The following is a 21,010-nucleotide window of genomic DNA, read 5'->3' as shown; positions in this document are numbered from 1 at the left end:
TTTTGGTAGGTCACTTCGAAGGGGGGTTTTGTACGGTTGATCGCTCGACTGTTTTTCTGAAATTGAGTTTTTCGTTTTTTCCATTTTTTAACTCTTTTCTTTCGACGTAGTTATTTCCGTCTCATTTCTGAATTTTTTTGGGTTCCTGGTTTTTTTCCTAGTTTATGTCGGTTCAATTTCGTTTGTAAATTTACCATGACTGATTTTGAATTTTTGTTTTCATATTTTTCTTCGTTTTTTAAATATTTAAACAGTTTCAGTTTATGTTATATCGACATGTTAAATTATTTTGCGTAATTTCTATGGCATAATATATCCGTTTGGGATTATGTGTTTCAATTTAGATGGGTCGTAAAAATTTTTATATTCAGTGATTTTTTATGACAACAGTTTTGTTTTCGGCTTAACAGGTTCGACCCAAAGTTTGTCGCCTTTGTTGCCGCTATGTAAATAATCTCATCTGCTACAAATGTTTTAAGGCCTGCTCATCTGGTACAAATATGAGATTTTGTAGCTGTAATTTTTCAACTTTTTGTCAAGTTATTTTAAGTAATTTTTTCCAGCATAATTTTTTTGACTTGTCATTTTTTCATTCACTATTTTGTAGCGCAATGTGTTTTTTGCAGCTCAAGTGTTGCGAAGCTCTGCTCTGTTTCGCGTCTGCGTGTATTTTCCTTTGTTTGGGCTAAATAGGTTTCGGCCTATATTATATCGGTTTATTGGCCTCGTATTGTTTCATTTAAAGAGCAAATAAAGTGTTGTGGTAGGGGGACTGTTTTTCAGAATTTATACATGCTTGGACAGGACATTTTTTGGTAGGTCACTTCGAAGGGGGGTTTTGTACGGTTGATCGCTCGACTGTTTTTCTGAAATTGAGTTTTTCGTTTTTTCCATTTTTTAACTCTTTTCTTTCGACGTAGTTATTTCCGTCTCATTTACTACTCGCTAGCTTGCAGTGCTAAGCTTGCGTTGTATCGCAAGTAATGTGGAGCTCTATGTAGAAATTGCTCAGGGTTAAGTGACTCATAGCACAGTATACTCTTTGAAAAAACAAGCTTTTGAACTCATTTTTAACGCAATTGGAATTGTGAACATCATTGATATCATAAATGATTCAGAGTTGTTAAATTCGTGAGGCATTCATCGGCATTAAAACTATAGAAAGAACTATAATGCACAATCGTTGTTGTTTTGAGTCGATCCATTGTTGTTACCATGTTGGCGTTTTCCACGAGCAAACATCTAAAAAAAATAAGACGATGTTTTCAAAAATATTTTGTAGCAAATCTGACTTATTCTTTTCCTATTCCTAATTAGGCTTATAATCCATTTTACTTAGTCTTCAAAATGTTTTTGAATTCAATGCGTTCCTTCTGGTCTTATAATGCACCCAAAGTTGTCTTACGGTAATTGCAGTTTTTCTGTTGCCGCTTCAACTTCGGCCTTTCTGCTAAAAAGATTTCTGTTTGATCTCTGCCTTGTTGCTCTTCGTTTTGCTGCCATAGTTCTTTAAGTTGAGTTTTAAAGAAATTGATCTTATCCATTTGGAGTTCCTGAAACAAAAATTTTTCTTTTTCATGGTTAAGCACAGCACTCCATAGGTTAGCACAGCACATTTTCTCGAGAGGAGGGTGCCGGATTTCTTTTTTCTAGGTCGACCAATATGATTTCCCGAACCCTCCCAGAACGCTATAAAGACCCAATTTCGACAAAATTTTCTGCGCCCCAGACAAATGTTTTTAAGCTTTCGTAAAACAAAGGCCGTTACAGCTCAAAAAGGCCGTTTTTGGGCACTTTTTGAAATTGTTTGTCCAAAAAGTGCGTTGTTTTGCTGCGCGTTCCTTTTCAAAATTAGTATGTATTGGCACAAAATGCGCCTTTAAAATATTTTTAGGGCTAGTGGGCTGAAATTGAATATAGTAAAAGACTACGAAAGGGGGACCCTTTGCGTGGTAAGATTGTCAAATCCACGAGGAGGACGTCCGTCCTTCCCCCTAAATCCACCCCCAGAATCCGTTAAAATGCGGCTCTTTGATAGTTATATGATCATAACTAAGAGGGAGAAAATGTGACTCGGTTGAAAAAATATATTTTTTTTGTCGAATAAAAATATTTTTTCTAAAAAAAATTAAATTCGAAGTTTTAAGATGCAATGAAAAAAGCGATCGGTATACACCATTTATTGTTCCGACTTTCGTAACGAAAGTAACGGAACATTTGTGCTCGGGTGGGTTTTTTTTCTTCGGACAAATTTCGACTTTTTAACTAGACATTTTTGACGGAATTTTTTATATCATTCAAAAGCTATTGTTGTCCTGAGCTTAAATTTGAAAAGATATTTTACCTGTGATCATTTTTCGTCAAATTATGGGGGTTTAAAGATTGCGATTTTGGCCAACTGGACAATTAACGCGCGATATATTTCGCGCTATTAACGCGTAAGCGGATATTTAATCCGTCTTGGAAATCGTTCCAAATTGGTTCAAGGAAGCCTATATGCCATAATTGATTTGTTAATAGGAGCAAAATCTATCACTTTAGACTTATTATGGTGTGTGGGGGGATGTTTTTTTACAAAAAATTTCAAATTTTTTAGTAAAATTTTAATTTTATTATTTAAAAAAAATTTTTTTCATGTTACTACTGCACCATAGACCTTGAAGGCAGTCGGAACATTCAGGGGTTCGACCTGATACGAGCAGTCTTGTTAAGCTTGTGATTAGCATGCGTTATCAAATTGGAATAAAGCTTTTTTTCGGACTAGCAACTTGTTTAACAGAATCAATTGGTACCTTGGTTTATAATGATAAAAATTTCGTTGCGTCTCCGCTACGCTTGGTCTAAAGGGCCTAGTTTTTTTTAACGGGAAATAATCAGTTTTAAAAAAATAATCTGCTTATTGTTTTTCAGCCTATGTTTTGTTGGCTTAGTTGTTTTAGAGTCACATCGTTTATTTTTTTGCGTTACGCACAATCGTTTTAGTTTTTTTTTAGTCTTTTGATTTATTCCTGCAATTTGTTATTTCACAATTTTGACTTCTTATATTTTCTCCTTTTTTTGCTCAAAAATTTTATACGGCCCAAATGAGTTCTGCCTTTTGATTAAATCGACTTTGTGCCCTAATTTTGGGTAGTTTCATAAATATTCATGCTCCTTGATCCAGTTGTTTTGCAATTGATTCATTTCAACAGCAAAACATCAAAAATATATCAAGCACAACATGTTTCTCAAATTTGAAGATTCGTAAAAACCGATAACAAGGTTTTTTTACCATCGGTGATAAGTAGCTTTTTAATTTTGTGGCTACTTTTGATCTTTTTTGCATTTTTTGCTTAAAAAATGTAATTTCAAATTTACCTGTTGGTATGTTGCTGGCAAATGTGTGACAACACTGGGCCCGTAGTTCCGACATCTCACTTCTGATAATTGAATGGAAATAAGTAGAAACGTAAAACATATCTGGGTAAAGTCACATGATGAAAATTTGGACGATGATCCCAAAAAGTTATTCATTCTGATTAACTGGCTTGATTTACGCTGCCGATTTATGAAGCTGCCTTGTAAAGATATCTCTGGCTATTTATCATGAATTGATACAAATATATATATATAATGGTCAAAGATACCGATGTCCAAAAAGGGTTACCTGAACTTCATCTGTCGAAGATTAATAATATTACACCCTGGGGTAAAATTGGTGGGTATCAATGTCAGAACTCTTCAAATTAATTCCGCAAACAAAAGAGTCATGGAAATTGATTGGTGACTTAATTAGTTTCTGCTAGTTCGTTTTTCTTGAAAGTACAATAAAGGAAGCGTACAGATTAAATGTTGCTCTTCAACTTCAACTGACAATTTGTGGCTGTCAAAAATAAAGAAGAAAGCTAAAGAAGCAGATTGTTTTAGATTCTCTGTTGAGGAGTTCGGGAAAAAACCATTTTGCTCGTGATCAAATATTTAGAAAGTTATGAAAAAATTTCAAGTGGTCTTTGTCATGCTCGAAGTTATAAAATCAAACCGCACTTTTTATATTTTATGAATTGAGCGCTAGCAGAAAGGGCCTATTGAAAATTTATCTCAAAGAAAGTAGTTTTTTATTCAAAAATGAGGAGTTTCCAGAATATTTTCCGCTAGAAACTTGTTTTTATATTTTATAGAATCTCTGTTTTGAATTCTGTACGATGAGAGAAGTCTACTTATTTGTCAAACCGAATTTGATTGATCTTAAAGGATGGCGAGTTCTTTTATGGAGGTATAATGGCTTCGGGGATTAATTGCGAACGCGAATGTCAGTTTCGGCTTTGATAATTCAAATGCGGCCATTACACACATGTGGCACTAGCATGTCAATTAAAGAGAAGGAATCTTGAGTTGATTTAAGCCTGCTTTCTTTGGTCACCTTTGGTAAGTATGCGTAAAATTTTAAATCAGTTTGAAAACCTCGAACTATCTGTAACGGTCGTTAAGTTGATCTGCACCATATTTGGTTGTGGATGTTGATAAATAATGGGCTATGGGTCAATAGTTCGAGGATATATTGTTGATGTTCGCTCGGTGATGATGCTCTTTTTTTTCGTTTTAGTCTGCTACAGTGGCAAGTTATGCTCTCTTATAAAGAAATGGCGAATGCCGGAAAAAGGAACTTTAATATGGGGGCGTTTTTAGCCAGGTGTAGTATCAAGGCTCATTTTTCTTTATCTGAACTTACGAGCCCATCTTTTGCTGTTTAACAAAAGAACCTTTTGGATTGTGTTTATGTAAAAATTGTACTGTTTTGTTGGCGGTCTAGTTACAAAAACTATAGCTCAACTAGTTTCATATTATGGGGTATGTAATAGTGAAGATCCAATAGCTTAACAATGATTTCATTGCCCTTGCGATCAGAAAGGGTGTTGCAATCAGGTACAAGACTTTGTTCACAGGACTCATCTCTTGAGCTCATTCATCTCCTGGTTCTCTCAGTTGAAAATACTGCAACAGACATATTTTGGGCCTATTAAATATCCATCCTATTAGAAATTTGCATTTAATAGTGGTTGTAATCTTACCAATTCGATTTGTTAAGTTTTTGTTTGTCCTTTTTTCGGCTTTATAGTTCTCAGCCTATTTTATATCGGCTTAGTGACCATATATTGCGTCGCTTAATGACCGAAAAAAGTTGCTGTGTGTGTGTTCTAGTCGAGCCGACTTAAAAACATTTGTTTTTCTGTCTTTTGATTTTTTTTTTCGGCTTGAAGGGTTTCTCTGCAAGTAATTTTTCCCCCAATCCAAATTTCCCACGCTTTTGTCGGGGCACGCTTTTTAAAAAGATTTCATTGATTTTGATAGATTTAGATGTATAATTGAAGAATTTTGATTTGATTTTTTTTGCTGATGGTTTTTCTGTTTTACGATCGCCGATAAGCTCTGTTTAGTTTCCGAATCTTATATATCACTTTGCGTTCAGTGCATATATAGCACTTGTAGATACTATGCGGGTAGTACTTGTATGTGTTTCTAATAAGATTTTACCGAAAAGTTTCGGTAGCTTTTCAGCTTATTTGGCTGTCGGCTTATTTACCTAATATTTTGTTTCTTGCAAAATTGCGATTATTTTTATGAGATCGATAAGGCTCTAGTCCCAAATGTTTGAATTCTCAAAGTCAACCACACCTGGAGTTCTTGAAAAACTTTAATAAATTTAAGCATAAACAAGACTGCTTGTATCAGGGCGAGGCCCTGATTGTTCCGACTGCATTTTAAGGTTATGGAGCAGTAATAACACGAAAAGGTAAATGTAAAAAAAATAGTGATTTTTTATTTGAAATTTTTGCTAAAATTATCCCCCCACACGCCATATAAAGTACAAAGTGATAGATTTCTCGCTCCTAGTAACAAATCATTTATGGCAAATAAGCTTCCTTCAACCAATTTGGAACGATTTCTAAGACGCGTTAATAGCTCGAAATATATCGCGCGTTAATTGTCCCAAATTGACCAAAATGGAAATCTTTAAACCCACATAACTTTACGAAAAATGATCACAGGTGAAATATCTTCTCAAATTTAAGCTCAGGACAACAATAGCTTTTGAATGATTTGAAAAATTCCGTCAAAAATGGCTAGTTAAAAGTCGAAATTTGTCTGAGGAAAAAAAACCCACCCGAGCACAAATATTCCGTTACTTTCATTACGAAAGTCGGTACAAAAAGTTTCAGTTTTTAAGTCATGCTATTTCTATCCTTTACTTGTTGTATCGCAATTGCCATGTAGCTTGGCATAGCAAGTGATTTGTACTTTTTTGGGTACTAATACTAAAATTATTGCAATGTGTTTCTGAGCAGGCGGATGATAACTAAAATACTATTACTTCCACCCACCTTTCTAAAATATTGCTAAAGATAATGTAGACAAGACTTCTCGTACCAGGGCGAAGCCCTGAATGTTCCGACTGCCTTTTAAGGTTTTATGGAGCAGCAATAACATTAAAAATTAAATGTAAGAAAAAATAAAATGACATTTTTTTTTCTAAAATTTGAAGTATTTCATGAAAATCATCCCCCCACACGCCATTTAAAGTACAAAAGGATAGATTTCGCTCCTTGTAACAAATCAATTATGGCAAATAAGCTTCTTTCAACCAATTTGGAACGATTTTAAGACGGATTAACTCTCGGCTTACGCGTTAATAGCGCGAAATATATCGCGCGTTAATTGTCCCAAATTGGCCAAAATGGCAATCTTTAAACCCCCATAACTTTATGAAAAATGATCACAGGTGAAATATCTTTTCAAATTTGAGCTAAGGACAACAACACCTTTTGAATGATATAAAAAAAATTCCGTCAAAAATGGCTAGTTAAAAAGTCAAAAATTTGTCTGAAGAAAAAAAACCCACCCCGAGCACAAATATTCCGTTACTTTCGTATCGAAAGTCGGAACAAAAATAGTTTCGATAATTGTTAATGTTATGGAACATTATGATTTATTAGTTGTGATAATAACGCATAAAACTGGTAACTAAACAATTTTTTACTATTTGCCAATTTTTCTTTTATAATTGGACTTCTTGTTAAGGAAAGGAAAATATTACTTCCCACGAAGTATATCAGAATGTAAAGAGATGCCTCAGATGGTTAAGTGTTATTGAGTCACTGTTATTTTCACCTGATTCAATTGATTATTTTGTAACAACAAGATTAACTGGTGAAATTGGAATGCAGAGTAAATTAATTGAGAATTACGAAAAAGATTGTATTTCAAGAACAGACCTTTTAAGGAAAAAGAATAACGGTTACCCCTTTATCTTTGTCAAAATGTTGAAGAGGTCAAAATATAAGTTTCATTTTTTACTGGCTGTTGACTTAAAAAATGAGTCGTTTTGAGAACCCATTTGAGCAATTTCATCCGCGTCAAATTTTCTTAAGTTGAAAAATCTGGGATCTAGAATAAAACAACATTTATTCGAACCCCGCCTGAAGTTATTTTTTGCCCACGTTCAGTGACGTCACAGCCGTAATTTGAATAGCAGAAATAAATTTGTGACATAATGCTGCTGTTGATACTTTTGTTCAGTTTGAGTACAATCAATAGATTAAAAAGGATTTTATAGAATCACATGTTGATCTTGAGATAAATCAATTGGCAGCGTAAAATGAAAAATACTAATTCAAAAAGATCAAAAAATTTTTTACTTTTCCTAAAATAATCTTAACAATTTGGTGTCAAGAGACATTTTGTCTTAAAATTTTTAAACCTTTCAATTGTTAAACTTTTTCAAAGTAAAGTTTTTAATGCTTATTTCATTATGGCAATTGTCTTTCTCGATACGCATTGAAACAAATCAATGAAAGTTTTAGTAGGTAGTTTTTTGGAATTTAAGTTCAGCAGCCCTGCAAGTTTTAGCGAACGTGCAAGTTTTAAACAGAACTATATGATTGGTAGCAAGTTTTACTACCATTTGCACCTCAGTGCTATAATCATAGTCATAGTTTCTCTCGGCTAGATTGTCATGATACGTATCAGAGTAGTAAGAAGCGCCGCTTCGGCTCCTCGTTTGGTTTTGAATTTCTGTTGGCTCTATTACTTTATTGCGATTGGTAAGGTAATGTGTGCAACTAGCTGTAAGTTTAATTTGGGCTGAATTGTCTACAAGTTGTACTGTTTTCTGAAGATGAACAAACATCAAACGCCTCATTCTGACGAAAAAATACAATGCTATTAGAAATCTGTATTCGTTTGTTTTCGCTCAGTTGTTTTTACGAAGTTGTTCAATTACTATTTTGGATGCTAATCTGGATGCAAAAGTAAACAAGGTAAACTCAGATATGGAAATTTAGTTTTTTTTTATTACAACCTTTTGTTCCTTCGGAGTTTGTATCACAAGTAACGCGAAGTGCTGCCTCGATCAGGTTACATACCTTGCTTGATAAGCTTCTTAGTTAACTTATGTAGGCTAGTCGTTTTAGCCATGGACTACTAGGAGTTTTTGGCTTGTGTTTTTTTAAAGACTAAAATAATGAATAAAGGCCAGAAGCGGTTGAGTGGTGTCATATTAAATCCGTTTTGGTCGTTTTTTGAGGTTGGATGAAGAGCTTCCCGAGCTTTTGGTACATGTTTAGGCAGTATAAATTTCGAAAATAGAATTTTTCGCTTTCTAGAGCAATGATTTGATAACATTATCCAATCTTTGCAATATTTTTTATTGATTTACCGTATGTAAGCTACCAAAATATATATTTTTTTTCTATTTTTTTAGCTGGGGAAGCAACGTTTGAGAGGTGTTAAGTAAGTGTTCGAGAAGTCTCAAACTTGGGCTAAGTGTTTCGAATCGGCAATTTATGGTAAAAGACTATTTTAAACTCTTTATATTCAAGCACATGTTGCAGCGTTTCAATTTGAAATTTTCCATAATTTTCAGATAAGTAGTGTGTGTGAGCAACAATCTCCGACCGAATATCGGTGAATGTTTACGCAACCGGTTAATAAATTTAACGATTGCGCGCTCTAATAAGAAAGAAACCAAACCAGATAATAATGGATGAAGCGCTAGAACCGTCGATGGAGGCTGCCGTCTCGAAACTGATGTCGGGCGATTTCGGTGATCTTGAAGCTAATGTTAAAAGCGATGATATAAATACAGCAACGGAAACGTCAAAAGCAGAACATCTTGACAGCCGAGAGTCAATTGTATCGATCCAAGCAACATCTAATGGGACGAAAGCGGAAACTGAGACTTCGAAAGTAGGAAGTTCAGGTTTTGAGGTGGAAATGGAGAGTACTGAACAACCAAATGAGGATTCCAATGAAAACTTGACAGAAAAATTTCGACCCAATGACTTTGTTTGGTAAGATGATTTGTTTTGGTTGTTAAAATGTAGCTTAGATTTGCTGGTGAATATTTTCCAACTTTTGCTAGAAATTAATTATGGTGGATTACTAATCCGATTAAGCATGTATGTATTTTGAATATCCTTTTTTAAACCCAAGTTATAGATCATCAGCTACCCAACCATCCTTGTTGCAACAATCGATTTTTTCTATTTTTCGATGTTTGGTAGCTGTGACGGACCAAGTTAGCGTCCTAATCCCCCCAATATTCCTCCTTACAATGTATTTTGGATTAGAAAAGTAAACGATCTTGTTAAGTCCCCCCTCGTTTTAGATAATTTCCAGTACTGATATACATTTTTTATTTAACGGTTATCAAGTAAAAATTGTCTCTAGTAACCAGGTTTCTCGTTTTGCAATAGCTTTGGTAACGAGATCTGAATTGCTTTTTGGTTGAGTGGTTATTGTCTAACGTTCCAGCTCAGCCTGGGTTGGGTAGATGGTGTTAATATGCATTACCGTGACGTTGCAGTGCCGATTTCCAAGCGCATGATAGAAGAATTGAATAATTCATGTGGGTTTTGTGTTTCAGGGCTAAACAGACCAAGCGAGGAGTCTTCTGGCCTGCAAGGGTGAGTCATCCTTTTTCTATATAACAACCAATTAATTAATACTAAGTTCTTCCTGAATCTGATACAGTTCTATATAAGCTATTTGGTTCCCCGAAACAAAAAGCAAACATGAAATATGGGTCACGCGATTTTTATAGAAAATTTTTGGAATAATTATACAAATACTCACCCTATCTCGGAAGATTTTACCACCAAAAATTATTCAGGGACCTATCTAATTTTTAGGGAACCATCTATCATACTTGTACCTCGATCTATTTTAAAATTTATGTTTGTTGGCAGCAAGATTGCTAGTTGTGTAGTTTCATATATTTATTTTTTCAGTATTATTTATCTATTTCATGCTAAATGGGCTGTTTTTTGACGTTCAACGAATTCAATCAATTTCATCATTTATTCATGACAATTTTCAGTTACGTCGTTGCACTGCCAGTGTTTTCCTCTAGTTTAGTTCAAAAAAAAAGAATTCGACCATTTGACTTTCAAGACTCTTCCTAATGTCCAAATTAAAAGTACTTCAATTTTTTACATTATTCTTTTCATAAATCACTCACTTCTTTTTAATCTTCCCAGTGAAAAGCAATTACTCGTTGTTCTTTCTTGGTGTTGATTAGTTTGTCTGGTGTGTGATGGTTGGCTTTGATTTTCAGGTGGCGCATGTCTCAGAAAAGACTTCAAAGAGGCCGAGTGAACATCACGTGTGGCTCTACATGTACGACAGCGATTCCTTGTAAGTATATTCCATGATCTACTTAAGTAAATGTTCTCCATTTCTGCGCGTGACGTCACAATTCTCAGCACAAAGATAGCCAAAAAAATTGCACGTAACAACTCTCAGAACAGAAAATAAACAAAAATAGCATGAAGTTTATAACAAGGGACACAACAGGGGTAGGGCGCCAATTCGTTACAAGCGGCAATTCGTAACAAGTTAAAATTGTAAAAAGGCATTGGCAAGTAGCATACGCTTGCTCCGATGCGCTTACATCCGGCGCCAGATGAATACTGCGCGTGAATCAGTGTTCCCCGCTTAATCTATTGCTACGATTTGTCGCTTGTTACGAGTTGTCGCCTGTTACGAGTTGTCACATGGTTAGAATTTTCGCCTCACGCGCAACAGAGGTTCTATGTGAAGAGCTTAACTGCTCGTTTGTTGTTTCTTTGCCTTGTTAATAAATGATTTTTTATCTCAAATAAGTTGCGGATCTCTTAAACCATTTCCGCTTCACTTCCTCGATTTGTAGAATTTGAAATTTCGAAAAAAATATTTTGTTTTTTATAAAACATCAGCATTACTTGATGTACGGATTAACCACAAGTTATCACAGTGCTTAATTTTGATGCTATCACAGGAAAAGGTTTACGGATTTAAGTTTTTGTTCTTACCTCGAAACTCAAAGCAGTAGTTGTTAACTAAATATGAAAACGAATCTTGGTTAGGTTAAAGAACAGAGGGGAATCAGTCCGTTAGTTTTACTTAAAATGCTCTACGGGGCGAGGACATCTGCAGATGTCACAAAGTTTCCCTTTTTTTTACCAAAATTTCCGGCCAACCAATTTGACTTAGTTCAAAAAATCAGGTTGCCGAACATTTTGACTTGAATTTTTGCTGAACGTAATCCGTATCTTCTACACTCGAACACTCTTTTTAGATATGAATAGGTGTCAAGTAATTCAAATGAACGTCAATTATGTAATCTGGTCTCAATATTACTGGTTGTTCATTTCAATGTTTGATTGCTTTTGAATTTATGACAAGTATTTCAAGAAAGTTCAGTTTTTGTTCATAAAAGCAAAAATTCCTGCGTCGTTGTTATATCAGCATTTTATTAAATTGTAAACGAAGCCCTCTGAAAAACAAGTCTTCCTTTTAAAGTGAAAAAATGCTTGAATTCGGAAGAAGCCAACGAGGTTTTAGGCAAGTTTTGAGTGGTGAAAGATTCAACAGTGTTCGTTTTAATCCTAATAATGAAAATACTACGTGGCGTTGTGCGATTAGGCCTTGTAAGGCACAAGTGGTCACCTCAAACGATCATATTGTTAGCTCCAATCTTGATCATTATCATGAGAAGCCTACTTTAGCTGAGAAACGCAGACTTGAGTTGAGGTAAGAAGGTTAAAAGGTCAGTTTTAGGTTCATTTTATTGCGTGTTATGTTCGTTCTCTATACTGATAGCTTGGAAATTTTCAATTTTAAAATCGAAACAATTTGATAAACTTGGACCTATAAAACAGAATTTAATTTCAATTATGTTAAGTAGCAGTTATAATTCAAATAGCAATTATAATTCAATTAGTTCGGTTATCAAGCAAAATTTTTATAAAGCAATTTGTTTTATTTTATAGTTTATGGGTTCAAGAAGAGTTTATTCACGACTTTGACTTCGAAAAGGACGAAAAGATCGAAGTGAGCAGCAAATCAAAAGCCTTCAAATCCGCCTTAGAGAAGTTAGAAGAAGAGCGATTAGCCGAACTAAGCGGCACTTCTCCAATTCACGCTAAAGTTAAGAAATCTCTTCCATCTGTTGTAACGACTACGAGGAAAAAAGCCCAGAAACCAGGTGAAGCGGGTACGCTGGTTGTCATGGGAAAAGCGACCAGAGGGAAAGGAGCTCGAGGTCCCACGGTGTCGGTGGAGGTTCCGGATGATGTGGACTCTTTGAGCGTAGGATCGGATGGAACAAGTGAAATTGGCTTGACGAGTTCACAGACGGAGCTTAAAGAAGTAAGAACTTTGACGTTATGGTTTCATGGAATGCATGTGTTCACCCTTAAGATGTTTTTTTAACATGAATTGACGCAGAATTGTATTCGAAATATTAACGAAAAATGAGCCATATTATTGGCTCATAAATTAAGAAGTATTTTAACCCAGGACTGATTTAAGAAAATTTTGGCTCTATATATATTTTTTATTTCAATGGCCATAAGGCAGGACAGTATAGTTCTTTTGCGAACTTTTTTTGAAGCAAATATATTTGTAACATTCTGAAATTGTTACACTTGCGATTTCTCATCAAGATATAACTTATGAGTAATGCTGCTCCGATTTGGCATGTATCCATGTTGCTCAGGGCTTATGAATTTATTAACATTGCGATAAGCAAAGGCATTGCAATCGGGTACTAGACTTTTTTTTCCCGTAAACAACTTTGTCCACAGTTGTAGTATCGTGGTACCTTGGTTTATAATGAATCTGGGTTTATAATGAATTTAAATTTCTTAGTATCTCCTGCACACTTAGCCTGGACGAATAAGCTTAAGACGTCAAAGGTCACGGGTGCGAATCTTACAAGGACATGTTTTTTTAAACTGTAAATATTCCGGTTCAAAAAAAATTCGGCTTATTATTTGTCTGCTTATGTTTCATCGGCTTAGTTGCCAGATCTATGAATCGTTTTTTTTTTGCTATAAACAATTTTCTCTGTCGCTGCTTGAAGTGTTTTATTTAGCATTTTAAAAATCCGACCGAATCGAAATTCGTTTTTAATACTGGTCTTCATTTTACCAACTAGATTTTTCAAATTTTTTTTCACGTTTTGTATTTTTATCGGGTTAATAAGTATCGGCTTAATTTATATCGATCTAGTGGCTTCTTATTGCGTCGTTCGGGTATCGAAAAAATTTCGCGTGCGTGGGGGACATGGGACATAAAATTTTTTAAAATTTTATAGGATGTTTTTGTAATTTTTTTTTCGGCTTGAAAGTTTTCTGCTCAGGTATTTTCGGCTTTTTACTGCATTAAATTATAAATTCAAATTCAATCAACCATCCGGTGCATCTGGCGTAGAGGTGGCACAAATGCTTGAGACCGCTTTTTATTGACAAAAATGATTAATTTTATTTTTTTTCTTCAAATGTTTCCGTTTGATGTTATCAAATTTGTATCGCAATTGGTTCGAAGCTCAGCTTCGCCTGTGTTTATTTTGGGTTAGGCAAAATTGACATAATCCGCTCCATGATCAAAGATAAGTTTGGTAGAAAACTTATTGGTCCGTAATTTTCCACGTTGTTGCTTGAATCTGACTTATGAATGCGTGTATCATAGGAAAATTTCCAGATCAATGACCAGGAGTGTTTTGACAGCGGTACGATAAAAAGCGCATTAACAAGATTTGATAATACTTAAGCGTCTTCTCTTAGAAAAAATGAAGGTACTTCTTCCGCTGTGCGAAGGGTTTTAGTCATCGCAACCAGATATTTTACTTTGAATATCAGAGCAGGAGAAGTTGACATTCTTTAAAAGTCCTTGACATCCATTTCTCATCAGTCTCAAACATGAAAAAGTTGTTTGGGCAGAAAAACCGAGCCAAAAAAACTGATTATACATTTTTTTCTTCTTTATCAGTTTGCTGTCTTAGCTGACAATGTCATGTTGGCAGGTAAACTTGAGTTCTTTCGCTTAAAAGAATTCAGAAGTCGAAAACATTGCTTACTGTCAATGAGATATTACTGTCAGATTTTGTGTACTGGAGGAAGCAATTGCATCTAATATTAGTTTGTCCCAGCACAAAATGAACTCTTACTAGAATTGATTCGAAAACTCATATAATCAAGTAAATTACTCAATGGTATTTTGATGGGTCTTTCGTGAATAAGACTGTGATCCACGATTAATCTATTAAATCGTTTTCAAAAGACTGAAATGAGTTTTTTGAATGACCAGTTGCAGGAGCTAAACGTGGTAAAATAACTCAAGTAAGAAATCATTGGCAGGAGGATTTCACGCTGACGCCTGACCGAGTGTTAGACATGTTGGACAAACAGTTAGACATGGTCTCATCCTCTAAATATACTTCCACCTCCTCACAATCTCAGTCAACCCATCCACCCGTTTCATCCAAGAAGGGGGCACATAATACGGGCACAGGTGCAGGGGCGTCAAGAAAGAGAGTCACAGTAAGTAGTTAAAGGGGCTCTTTTTCATTCCCACCGTTTAATTTTTGTGAAATTATTGAATTTAGGAAAGTTTGCTCTAAACTGCAATGAAATGTAACAGTGTGAACAAGTGAAAAAATTTGTACCACGTTTTTTAAATGCAAATGACCGTATAATCAATCTTTATACAACTTTATATTGTAATTTCCCAAAGGGATAGGGGGGGGGGGAGCCGTTAAAGGGTAATACAAATAATAAAAAGTAGCACAGAATGTTCCGAAAAATACAGCAAAACAAAAAGGGCCAAGTTATTGATTGGTTTAAGGTGATATAGTTTTGAGAAAGTATATTTAATCCGATTTAAAGGTTGAGCCTTGAAAAATACGACCTGAGTTAATGTTTTAATGTCTTTTTTGACGATTGATCAAATGAATTTACATGGTTTCTTTTTCAGGGCAACAAAACCGACGAGCCTCGCAGTAAGAGATCAGTTCCCATTACATGCTCTGAATTTTCGTACGACGGACTTCAACAGGTAAAACCTAGCCAAAAAACCTAAATTATCTTGATTCAGCGTCAGTTTTATGAAGGTTTCCTATGTTAGATGGAATCCAGCTCTACAGCAGCCAGCAATTCAGTTCAAAAAACAGACAGCCAAAATAGTACCAAATTTAGTCTTGACGAATCACCTCAAAGTTCTCCTTCCAAACCCTCATCATCAAGGTCACCGGTAGTGGTGCCATCCTCAGCTCATTTGCTAAACAAAAAGGGCTCCCCGCATACGGAAGTAGCCCAAATCAAGCCAATTAGGAGAACACAGCCGTTTGACAAGAATGTGGGTTTCATTGGCGTTGGAACTATTGGGCATTCGCTTGCAGAGTTGCTTCTCAAACAGAATTTTAACGTCTACGTTTGGAACAAAACTCCACAGAAGGTAATTTTATGAAGTTGTTAAGCATTAGGAAAAACGGCCTGCTGCAATTTAAGAAGTCATTTTTATCATGAAAAAAACTTATTTTTACTACATAACTTTCCACAATTTGGAGGAATGATTTGATACTTATGAATTTTTAGCCTGATAACCGAAGTAATATATTAACTGTAAGTGATAAGAAGGAACTAGATTGATGTTTATAGTGCTCTGATCTGCGAAGTCTTGGAGCTAAAATCTGCATCTCAGCTGGAGATGTTATGTCGAGGAGTGACATCACATTCTGTTGCGTCACCGACACCGGATCCGTCCGAGAGGTCCTGGTTGGAACTAATGGGGCCCTCAGTGAAATGAAACGAGGCAAAAGTTTTGTCAACTTGACAACATGCGACCCAAAAGCATCAACGGAGTTCTACCAGTTAGTCCAGATGAGAAGTGGAAGGTACCTGGAAGCTCCTATGATTGGATCTCGGAAGGAATCGGGGGATGGTACCTTTCTGATGTTGGCTGCTGGAGATTATTCTCTCTATGAAGACGTTCTGCCCTGTTTGGAGATTTTCAGTAAAAAGAGGAGTTATGTAGGTAGGTTTTCAGTCGTGAGAATTTTTTTTTTTTGTCGAATTGAATGTAAACAAGATTCGGAACAGTAAATGCTCTCATTCATCAGAACGAAAGTGTATTTGATGATGACATTTTTTTATTCGACCTTGAAAGTCTATTTGACGAAATCATTAATTTGAATATTTAGCCTTTCACTTGAAAGAATAAGCCTGAAAAATGCGTTAGGTTTTGAATTGCATAAAGGTCTGATCAGAAAACTGAAGTTCAACTGACGTAATTGCTTTTGTAATTGATGTCAAAATTTTGCACTACTCATTGCAATCAATACCGGGATGAGAAAAGGAGTAGGAAATTTGGAAGTAGTTAATCATAGAGCCGATTTAACTCAGCTGGGTGAATAGCAATAGGTTTCCTTCTTCTGTTTTTAGGATCTGCAGGTAAAGCGTGTGAGATGCAAGTACTGATGAATCTGTTGTATGGCAATCAACTGGCAGTACTGGCCGAGACTATGGCTCTGTGCAGGAAGTCTGGAGTGGACAAGCAGCAGCTGCTCTCGGTGCTCCAGAGCTCAGACTTGGCGTCTCCATTCTTGGTGGAAAAGGCTGAAAGTAATGATGATTACCCTTCGGATAAACAAGAGTGTTGCAACCGGCTACTAGACTTTTCCCGTAAAAAATTGCTGTGGAGAACTGATATTGGTGGTCATCTCCAGGACTATACTTTCGTCAAATGACAGACATATTTTGAGCATGCCCATTCTATTCGAAATTTGTTTTTAACAGTCGTTTAACGGAGCTCAGACTCCCTATTTAGGTCGCGATGATTTTTTTCGTTCTTTAGGAAAAGTCCCCGGGAGTTTGTTAAAGCTCAAAATCACTTTTTCGCGGTTTGACTTTGATTTCTTTTAAAAGTTCAGTTCATTTCTTTTGTTAAAAGGAAAACAAACTTCTTTTTTGAACAGCAAAAGTGTAAAGATCACTTCTAGCTTCTAAGGTGTAGTTTAATTTTCAGATTTCCCAGCGAAGTAAAAGATTTACTTAATGATCCAGTTTTCTCAAATTAAGTCAATTTTATCGAAAAGTAGTTGATCATAATTTTTTCTCGAGAGCTTTCAGAGACAGGGTGGCCACGGTATCAATGCGGGCAGTGCCGAATCAGTGCGAAGCGTGATCTGTCAGTGCCATCAGTGCCAGTAAATTAATATCAGTGCCAGTTTTTTTATGGCGCTTCTCTACTGAATCATTCAAATCTCAAAAATCGAAGCAGGCTTACACAGTATAAGATTTTTTTTCAGGTAGTATGAGCAGCTCTGAGAAGAAGAAATAAGTTGGGTGAAAAAAATTGGGCCAATGAGTTCGGCCAATGAAAGAAGTTTGGGTAACCAAGCCAAAAAAGGCTTTTTTTAAAAAAAAAATGTCAAGGCCGGGCATTTATTTTCATCAGTGCGAGTGTCAGTGCGTGCGAATTCGCAGACACTGTGGCCACCCCGAAAGAGCTCTAAAGGCATCTTTTTTTTCTCAAGTTGAGATTTTTATAAAACAAATTTTTTGTTTAATTGTGCTCCTTGACTCCTTTCCAACTCTGTTTGCTATGTTTTATCTTGGTTGTAAATGTACCTATCACCGATCTCAGTATAATTTAAGTTTTTCTTTTTATCCGGCGCCGTCTGATGAGCAGAAAATTTTTTGAAATAAGTATTTCGAAAGGGAGGACTTTTTGTATGTTTTTAATAAAAATATATATTTTTTTTCGGCTCAACAGTGTCTGCTCAAGAATTGTCGGCGTTGATGTTGCTTCGTAAATCTATTTTGATGCTAATTTATCATTAAATTGTTCTAGCTTGCGTCTTGTTCTTAAGTGAGCTTTAATTAGGACAAAATCAGGAGAAAGATTTGAAAATTGTGGTAAACCTTTTTTTTTCGACATACGAATTTTTTTCGACTTGGCGGCTTTCATCTGATTTTCTGTCGGCTAATTTGCCATACTCTTTGTATTGCATTGCTAGTGGTGCGAACTCCGCTTTGTCTCTGTATTCTACTTTTTTATACAAATGTATCTTCGAATCAATAAAAGTTAATAAAACTGTGCCTGAAGGTATTTGAGTTTGAAGATAAATTTATTTTACCTGCTGTGTCCATAGTAACTGTGAATAGATTCAGTTTTTAATTCGGCAGTTTAATGGAAATCTAAGCGTACATTCTTTTTCCTTGATTATTTTCTATTTTCTTTTTGAGCGTTTAGCCATACATTTTATTGAAGCATTTTAAGGTCTTCTATCGTTATGTAGGTTGAGGTGAATTGTTGCGTGGATGTGTAATTTGCTATGTTTAGTGATTGTGGGAGGGAATGAGAGCTATGAGCCTGCTGAGAAGCGACTGAGTCAGCAGCAGAATGACCTCCGAATAGCACTTGGTCTGAGTGACCAGCTCATGCAGGCCATGCCCATCACTGCCTCCTGTAACGAGGTAGCTGCTATCAACATCACAGTCTTGTATTGGCTTTTTAGACTCATTTAAGTGGTTTCCGGAAATGCATCACAAAGTCAGAGTAACAGTTTCATTAAATTAGGTTGATTCGTCTCGTTTTTTTGTAGACCATTAGTGCACTAAGTTTTAAAAAGTATGTACTAAATTAAAGACAAAAATGATTTATTGTTGATTGAATGTGAATAACGAAAAAATATATATTCATTTATATTTTTGTTTCAGCTCTACAAGCGTGCTCTATCTTGGGGAGATGAAGAATTAGACATGGCTGTAGTTTACAAAGCAGCCTGTCTCTAACTGCAGCACATGAAATTGAGATTGATCGCAAATATAAACTCCGATTACTTTTTCATGAAATAATTTTAACGCCGAAACCAATTTAGTTTCAATTGGAACCTATACGAATCGACACGAAACATCGCCTTTCAGGACATGCTTTTTCGATCAAAACTCAAAATGTATGTAACTCTTCAACTTTCGGAGATTAAACATTATCGTTCGTGTGAAATAGAATATATATTTGAGATGTTTCTTTTGCAATGATGCTTTATATATTCTCTAAACGGCTGACCAAGTGTAAATATTGAAACAATTTAAAATGCATATGATGTGGCTATTTCTTATTTAATTTAGCTCTTTTGAAAACGTAGTCTTTTACCATAAATATAATCAAAGATATTGCAACCGTCTACTAGACTTTATTCGCAAAAATAAATTTGTACACCCAGGGACTAATTGGCCAGGGTAGGCAAATCAAATCTTGGTTGTCTTTTTTACCATCCGAATTGGTTTCCTAAGTACTGTATCCAATGTAACTAAAATTGTAGAAAAATTTGGTAATTAATATTTTTATTATTAGCTTACTATGAGTAGTTTTTATTGGCTAACCTGGAGTCGAACGTAAAGTGCTCTACTCTATGGTATATTTGAATGCGGGCTTCACTATCTCGTGATGTTTAAGCTTTTCAACGTATTTTTTTCGCAGTTTAAAACAATTTTTTCACGTTCAACCTATATCGTATATTGCAATGGTTAAGATTTTTTCGATTTTCCAGTTTGAATTCAATTTTTTTCCGTCAATCTATTGTCTATCATAATTTTAAATGCGCGCTTCTTTATCTCACCACGTTTAAGCTTTTTCAACGTATTATTTTTGCATGTTTAACGAGAATTTTTGACGTTTAAGCTATATCGTATATTGCAATGGTTAAGGTTTCTTTTTCGATTTTCCAGTTTTAATTCAGTGTTTGTTTCACCAAGGTTGAAATTAGCAACCCATTAATGAGACGCTGTCAGGGCTTCCCCAGGGGTTGCGAATCTTACCTCCAAATTCCACTCAAATCCTTGTAGTTTTCGAGATATGACGTTTCTTATGATTTTTTAAAAAATTTTCATTAAACTTTTAAACATGGGGATTTGAAAAATCAAAAATTTTGAATATTTTAGTTTTGAAATTGGAAACTGTGAGGATATGTGTTTGGGCGAAGTGTGGGTCTTTCGTTTCAATTGCAATTGAGCTTAAAGATCAATTTGTCTGATATTTAACTATCTAAAAGGAATCCAACAAATTATCTACATCAGCAATTATTCGACTTGAAATAGTTGCTTAAGAAGTTCCTATTATCAGTTTCACTAAAGAAATTAGGTTTTGAACTCTTTAGCGTACTGCAAATAATGCGGAGCTCCGTTTCACTTTCCGTATTAACTTGTTAGCCGAAAACTTAGAGTTAATAGGCTGAAGTTAACAATATATAAAAATTGGCAAACTTAAAAAATTCAACGCGTCGAATAATTTGTTAAATTACTGATAAAACGGAAACTCCTAAGCTCATGACGAATGCATGATGTGTGCATTAGCGGAATTTTCAACTAGCGGTCTGTGTTAGGCATTACTATTACGTTCATACTTAATTTCTTGTTTTTCTATTTTTTGCTATTTTGCTCGAGCACATTTCTATTTAACTACTTTCTGATTGATTTGTGTTGTGCTTGGTGTTCAAATTTAATTTTTTTTTGTAACTTGGACTATTCTGCTAAAGAGTATTAAATTTTTCGCAAGGTTTGCACATGAAATACTCTAAAAATTACTAATCAAAAAAATTTGATAAGTACTAGATAACTGAATAAACAGAAATGACAGAAACCTATCTCCTAACAAAAAGGCATAGAATTAATGGTAAAAACTCGAAAGAGTCAAAAGAAAAAGAAAACTA

The 21,010-nt window shown here is 35.1% G+C and overlaps 2 protein-coding genes and 1 long non-coding RNA gene across 7 annotated transcripts in view; 2 read left to right on the top strand and 1 right to left on the bottom strand.

Annotated features, from left to right (window-relative positions):
- LOC134850899 (structural maintenance of chromosomes protein 4-like) overlaps positions 1 to 21,010 on the top strand; it is a 208,051-nt gene that overhangs the window by 34,083 nt on the left and 152,958 nt on the right. The window lies entirely within an intron of this gene.
- On the bottom strand, positions 1,070 to 9,113 carry LOC134850903 (uncharacterized). 5 transcript variants are annotated; one of them, XR_010164205.1, is made up of 4 exons: positions 9,007 to 9,113; positions 3,358 to 3,862; positions 1,406 to 1,553; positions 1,070 to 1,242 (listed from the first exon to the last, which is right to left on the bottom strand). It is a non-coding gene; the product is annotated as an uncharacterized LOC134850903 (long non-coding RNA). The 5 variants fall into 5 exon arrangements; XR_010164206.1 differs by having other exon boundaries at positions 3,358 to 3,884; positions 9,007 to 9,096; XR_010164207.1 differs by lacking the exon at positions 9,007 to 9,113 and adding an exon at positions 7,073 to 7,146.
- On the top strand, positions 9,016 to 19,446 carry LOC134850900 (cytokine-like nuclear factor N-PAC). The gene is made up of 11 exons (XM_063866677.1): positions 9,016 to 9,326; positions 9,902 to 9,941; positions 10,592 to 10,671; positions 12,288 to 12,666; positions 14,658 to 14,840; positions 15,274 to 15,354; positions 15,424 to 15,753; positions 15,957 to 16,332; positions 16,740 to 16,919; positions 18,643 to 18,776; positions 19,020 to 19,446. The coding sequence occupies exons 1-11, from the start codon at positions 9,016 to 9,018 to the stop codon at positions 19,092 to 19,094; spliced, it is 2,169 nt and encodes a 722-aa protein (XP_063722747.1). The 3' UTR covers positions 19,095 to 19,446.

The sequence above is a fragment of the Symsagittifera roscoffensis genome, chromosome 7 (genome assembly GCF_963678635.1).
Source record: "Symsagittifera roscoffensis chromosome 7, txSymRosc1.1, whole genome shotgun sequence".
Taxonomy (NCBI): domain Eukaryota; kingdom Metazoa; phylum Xenacoelomorpha; order Acoela; family Convolutidae; genus Symsagittifera; species Symsagittifera roscoffensis.
Note: the sequence above shows the minus strand (reverse complement) of the source record. Positions and strands in the feature narration are given on the sequence as shown.

Bases quoted from the DNA above. Each gene is read 5' to 3' on its own strand.
- LOC134850900 (XM_063866677.1), top strand. From the start codon at position 9,016: ATGGATGAAGCGCTAGAACCGTCGATGGAGGCTGCCGTCTCGAAACTG. The intron at 14,841-15,273 runs GTAAGTAGTTAA...TTTCTTTTTCAG, and splicing joins CGTCAAGAAAGAGAGTCACA to GGCAACAAAACCGACGAGCC. The intron at 18,777-19,019 runs GTAGCTGCTATC...TTTTTGTTTCAG, and splicing joins TCACTGCCTCCTGTAACGAG to CTCTACAAGCGTGCTCTATC.